We start from the raw sequence: 5628 nt of genomic DNA, 5'->3' as shown, positions 1-5628 counted from the left end.
AAAATTTGACTTAAATGTTGTCAAAATTTTTTGTCATCTTTTTTACCGTAATTGTTCTGACTTTCGATGCGAAAGTAACAGAATATTTGTGCTCGGCGTGGGTTTTTTTTTCTCCAGACAAATTTCGACTTTTTAACTAGCCATTTTTGACGAAATTTATTTATATCATTCAAAAGGTATTGTTGTCCTGAGCTTAAATTTGAAAAGATATTTCACTTGGGATTATTTTTCGTTAAGTTATGAGGGTTTAAAGATTGCCATTTTGACCAGTTTGGGACAATTAACGCGCGATATAATTCGCGCTATTAACGCGTAAGCGGAGATTTAGTCCGTCTTATAAATCGTTCCAAATTGGTTGAACGAAGCTTGTTTGCCCTAATTGATTTGTTATTAGGAGCGAAATCTATTCTTTTGTACTTTATATGGCGTGTGGGGGGATGATTTTCATAATAAAGTTTCATATTTTAGAAAAAAAAATTTTGTTTTATTTTATTTCATTTAATTTTTTTAATGTTATTACTGCTGCTCCATAAACTTTAAAGGCAGTCGGAACATTCGGGGTTTCGCCCTCATACGAGCAGTCTTGTTTATTTTTGTTTTGTCTCAATGAGTGACTTAGAGCGGCTATTGTTGGCTCAAAAATCGCATTTAATTTTAAGCGAGATTTACTGCGACTAATAAACGTTAAAGACAGAAGGCAAAATTTATTTTAGACTGGTTGAAACGAAGGTTCGGTTGAAAAAAAAAGAAACATTTTAACTTAACTAAGAGCGATTTCACGAAAAATGACCAAACAAAACAGATCCTAAAGCGGTTGCACTTTTCGCAATCATGTGAAAATTATTTCGCAACAAAATAGGAATTCAATGTTAAGCTCATACACTTCACCGCAATTCCTTGGGAAATTTAAAAATTTTCTGGATCAGGGGATAGATAAAATAGAAAGAGTACTCAATGATATGTAAATTCCAACAGAGGAGACTGACGAACGACAAAATTAAAACATCAACAAGACTGCTCGTATCAGGGCGAAGCCCTGATTGTTCCGACAGCCCATTAAGGTTTATGGAGCAGTAATATCATTAAAAAATTAAAAGTAATAAAACAAAATGAATTTTTTTTTTCAAAAATTTGATTTTTTTAAGTAAAAAGAATCTCCCCACACGCCATATAAAGTACAAAAGGATAGATTTCGCTACTTGTAACAAACCAATTATGGCAAATAAGCTTCGTTATACCAATTTGGAACGATTTCTTAGAGGGATTAACTCTCCGCTTACGCGTTAATAGCGCGAAATATATCGCGCGTTAATTGTCCCAAATTGGCAAACATGGCAATCTTTAAAACCCCATAATTTTACGAAAAACAATCACAGAAGAAATATCTTTTCAAGTTTGAGCTCAGGACAACAATACTTTTCGAATGATATAAAAAAAATTCCGTCAAAAATGGCTAGTTAAAAAGTCGAAATTTGTCTGAAGAAAAAAAACCCACCCCGAACACAAATATTCCGTTACTTTCGTATCGAAAGTCGGAACAATAAGTTTGGTAGTAGACCCAAGTTTCTACAAAACAAACAATTTTCTATGACTAAGTAAGGCGTCAAGTTAGCTGATTAATAGCAATGTGAAAGATAGTTCAAATACTAATCGACTAGTAAGGTTAACACGGAGATAGAATGATGCACAGATTGATTCACAAATTTTTGATCAATGGTCAGTAATGTCCTGAATTTCAAAGATAAAAAACTTTGAGGTCGGCTTAATGGCTAATCGTCATATCGTTAAAAAAGTAAAGACTTATTTAATACTGTTTATTGTGTTTCCTTACTATTTTTCTAATGTTAGTTATATTTTCCCAAAACATTTCTAATTGACTTTGTTATTTTTTATTTGCTGGCTAGCAATGCTGTGCATGCGTGGTGTCCCAACTGATGCGAAGCTCCGGTTCGCCTCTGTTTGTATAATCTATTCTACTGATTTTGGTTTACATTAGTTTTACGAAAAATATTTGTAATTTTTCATTGTAATTCACTAGTAATCTTTACTTCTTCCCAAACTCAACTTTTCAGACGGGTACCAATTTCTTTGACCAAGTTTTCAAGGTTGTGCCTAGCCAAGTATTGACCTGTTTTTCATCGAAAAGCACTATTTTGCTGCAAGATTGCTCAAGCACTCCTGGGTTGCATGAATTGAATGAAATTTATCAATAACTACCGCAGATTGTAGTTGGCTTGGGGTCGGCAATATTAACTATGGATACATCTATCGCATATGTCGACATCCTGGCTCTTGAGAAACATCAGATCAAGCGGATGGCGGTTTCTGATATTGCGTTAACAACAGCCAAGAAGAAAATATTTAACATCTTGCTTAATCTGCCAATCAAAATTAGGTAACGCAAACTTACGTCCGATGCGCGCCTTTCATGATTTAGATCCCTGCCATGCAATAATCTCCTCAAAACTGATTTTGAATCTTGAGAGCTCACACAGAAAACTTTTGAAAATTTTCTCTTGCCCTCGAGAGAAACCCTAGAAGCACCTTTGATAGCAAATTATAACACGTTACTAACACACCCAAACGATAAAACACAATTTATACCACATAATTCAGACTGAATGCAGACTGAAAAGCCAAAATATTCAATTCAATTTTTCCGAATTTTCCTGTATTTTGCTTCTAATATTCGACAAAATGCTTCAAATCAGCTCATTAAAATGCTAAAGTTTTTGAAAGAATTACAAAGGCTAACAAGACTGCTCGTATCAGGGCGAAACCCTGAATGTTCCGACTACCTTTAAAGTTTATGGAGCAGCAGTAATAACATTTAAAAAAAATAAATGAAAAAAAAATAAAACAAAAGTTTTTTTTCTAAAATTTGAAATTTTTTTATGAAAAATCATCCCCCCACACGCCATATAAAGTACAAAAGGATCGATTTCGCTCCTTGTAACAAACCAAATATGTCAAATAATCTTCTTTTTACCAATTTGGAATGATTTTTAAGACGGATTAACTCTCCGCTTACGCGTTAATAGCGCGAAATATCGCGCGTTAATTGTCCCAAATTGGCCAAAATGGCAATCTTTAAACCTCCGTAGTTTTACGAAAAATGATCACAGGTGAAATATCTTTTCAAATTTGAGCTCAGGACAACAATACCTTTCGAATGATATGAAAAAATTCCGTCAAAAATGGCTAGTTAAAAAGTCGAAATTTGTCTGAAGAAAAAAAAACCCACCCCGAGCACGAATATTCCGTTACTTTCGTATCGAAAGTCGGAACAAAAATGTTTTTGATCTTTTCACATGTTTCACTTGTTGAGAACAAGTAATTGTGAATATGATGTTTAAGGCCGATGAAAATCGACTCGACCAGCTCTGGTATTTTGGGGTTGCAAGAGAGCTCAGTAATTTATATTCACTTTAAAGAGATCCGCGATCAATTTTTTTTTTGAAAAAATCTCCAACACATGAGAGGCTTTAGACCTTTCCTGCTCCTGGTTCCCAGAATTTCTCGGAAAAACTTTTGAATTCTGTCAAAATGAATTCTGACGAAAAGATTTTGATTTCTGTCAAAATTTTAATTTTTAATGAAGTATATAGAGGGTATATACATAAAATGAAGTAATTTATGACTTGAGTTTGAATTTAGAGATAAACGTTCTTAAATTTGGATAGAAACTTTTGAAAAGACTACATTGAGAATAATGAAGCGAAGTGGCCATTGGTGAGTGCATATCAGGCTGAGAGGTTGTGTCGGGCGAGTAGCTGCAGCTTCATGGCCAGGGCGGCTGCTGCCAGTTGGCCACTGTGTGGGTGGGGAAGGGTGAGCGGAAGAGAGAGTGGGAAGGGGGATAGGGGGTTGTGTTTGCCTGATGCCAGTTCTGAGTGGGGGGATAGGGAGCCAGGTGCTACTCCCCCTGGCTGCCCTGTTGAGATGAATGAGTTGAGTAGGGTGGTGTGTTGGTGACTCATGAAGAGTGAGGCAGGGGACACTTTGCACATGGCGGGGGACAACTCAGCCGCACAACTCACCAGTCCCGATGCTCCATGTCCAGAAGTAACCTAAACATGCCAGGCTATTCTTTCATGTGATCAACTACTCAAAGAAGCTTCATCGTTTATTACACTGATAACTTGCTGATTGATTTCGTGCCGCCGCTGCTTTTACTCTAAATGATATTTTCTTAACTTTGATTTTTCCTTTTGAGAAAGATATAGGCAAGAAAAATTGGGCTAGAAAATTGCAATGTTTTTTTTTTTCATTTTTATCGCAAATTTTCACTGTTAACGCAAAACACGGCTGGAATTCTACACATTTTTTGGCAAAGACAAAAACAAAACTTTAAGTTGCTTTCCTGGTACTAGAGTAATTATAATTCATTGAACCATTGAACCATTTACTTAAAAGTTATTTCTATTAAGCTAAAATGTGTTACAAGCATGATTGAATTTCATCCAGGCATGAAATTGCAGCGATTGCTGCTCCTTCTTATAATTACTTATTTGATCCTCATAATTTCCCAATTTGCATATTGATGGATTTTGAATCAATGTCAATTTTCAGAGATATAAAAGTTTTCAAGAAGTATCAACGATATCAAAGGGATAATCTTTTTATTAACCAGTTGAGAAATATTCGCCAAAGTAGTTATTATTTTCGACTTAATCTAATTGCATTTATTGTATTCTGTGTATATGTTTGGGTAGTTGAGAGGGAGCCTTGAACGGTGGCCGACTGATAGTGTGGATGACTTGTGGAATAGAGAGCCCATTTGTAGACCTGCTAAAGTGTCTCAGTCTAATTGACAGGGTGAACTTGGAACAGACAAACTGCGAAGAGAGAAGAAGAGACTATACTCACTCCATGCCTCACTACTATTTACTCTTCCATTTGAACCCCCCCCCCCCTGCCTACCCCCTTCCTTTTTAAACCGTAGCCCTTTTGTTAATTGCCCATTTTGCACGATAGATTGAGTGGACATTCTCCATTATCTTCTCATCTTATTAGCACTACACATTTTGACAAAGTCTGTTCAAAGCGCTTCAAAAGTGACCTTAAATACTATAAAAGCGACTGCCTCGCAATGCCTGCGGCCCATCTTAATTACTGTGCTTCTCAAAACAACTGTCAAACAAAGTCGAAAGGCGATTTACTCAATCTACAATTTTCTTACTGAAAATGGATCGAAAGGTATTGAAGTTAACTCGAGGCTATGATTAAACTATCTCTGAATTTTAATCATCTCTGAATCAAAATTGAGATAAAAATACGAATTAGGAGTTAGAAGAATGAGATCAATAGAAAAATGTATATTTTATTGAAACCGGACCTTGAGTAGATCTTCCTTGCGCTGTGAGGTGCAGTTCCTCTGTTGTGTTTGGGGAGGGGGGAACATGAGTCCATGCCCCCCTGCTGTGGGGTGAGTGGCTGCTGCTGGTGTCGCATGTTGGCCAGTGCACTGGATAGACTGATGGGGATGCCGATGCCGTGGGGAGCCATGGTGCCCTGGTGTTGTATGTCCATCTGCAGTGTAGAGGGGCCATGATGGGACATGTTGAGTAAGGAGACTGCTGAGTTGTTGTTGTTGTTCATGTTGTCCTGTCCACCTGGAAAAGCTTC

The 5628-nt window shown here is 36.6% G+C and overlaps 1 protein-coding gene across 1 annotated transcript; it reads right to left on the bottom strand.

The window, feature by feature from the left end:
• Positions 1-3625: 3625 nt before the first annotated feature.
• Positions 3626-5406, bottom strand: LOC134846408 (uncharacterized). Its single transcript, XM_063863754.1, has 2 exons — positions 5339-5406; positions 3626-4070 (listed from the first exon to the last, which is right to left on the bottom strand). The coding sequence occupies exons 1-2, from the start codon at positions 5402-5404 to the stop codon at positions 3744-3746; spliced, it is 393 nt and encodes a 130-aa protein (XP_063719824.1). The 5' UTR covers positions 5405-5406; the 3' UTR covers positions 3626-3743.
• Between the last annotated feature and the right edge of the window lie 222 nt (positions 5407-5628).

The sequence above is a fragment of the Symsagittifera roscoffensis genome, chromosome 5 (assembly GCF_963678635.1).
Source record: "Symsagittifera roscoffensis chromosome 5, txSymRosc1.1, whole genome shotgun sequence".
Classification (NCBI taxonomy): Eukaryota; Metazoa; Xenacoelomorpha; order Acoela; family Convolutidae; genus Symsagittifera; species Symsagittifera roscoffensis.
Note: the sequence above shows the minus strand (reverse complement) of the source record. Positions and strands in the feature narration are given on the sequence as shown.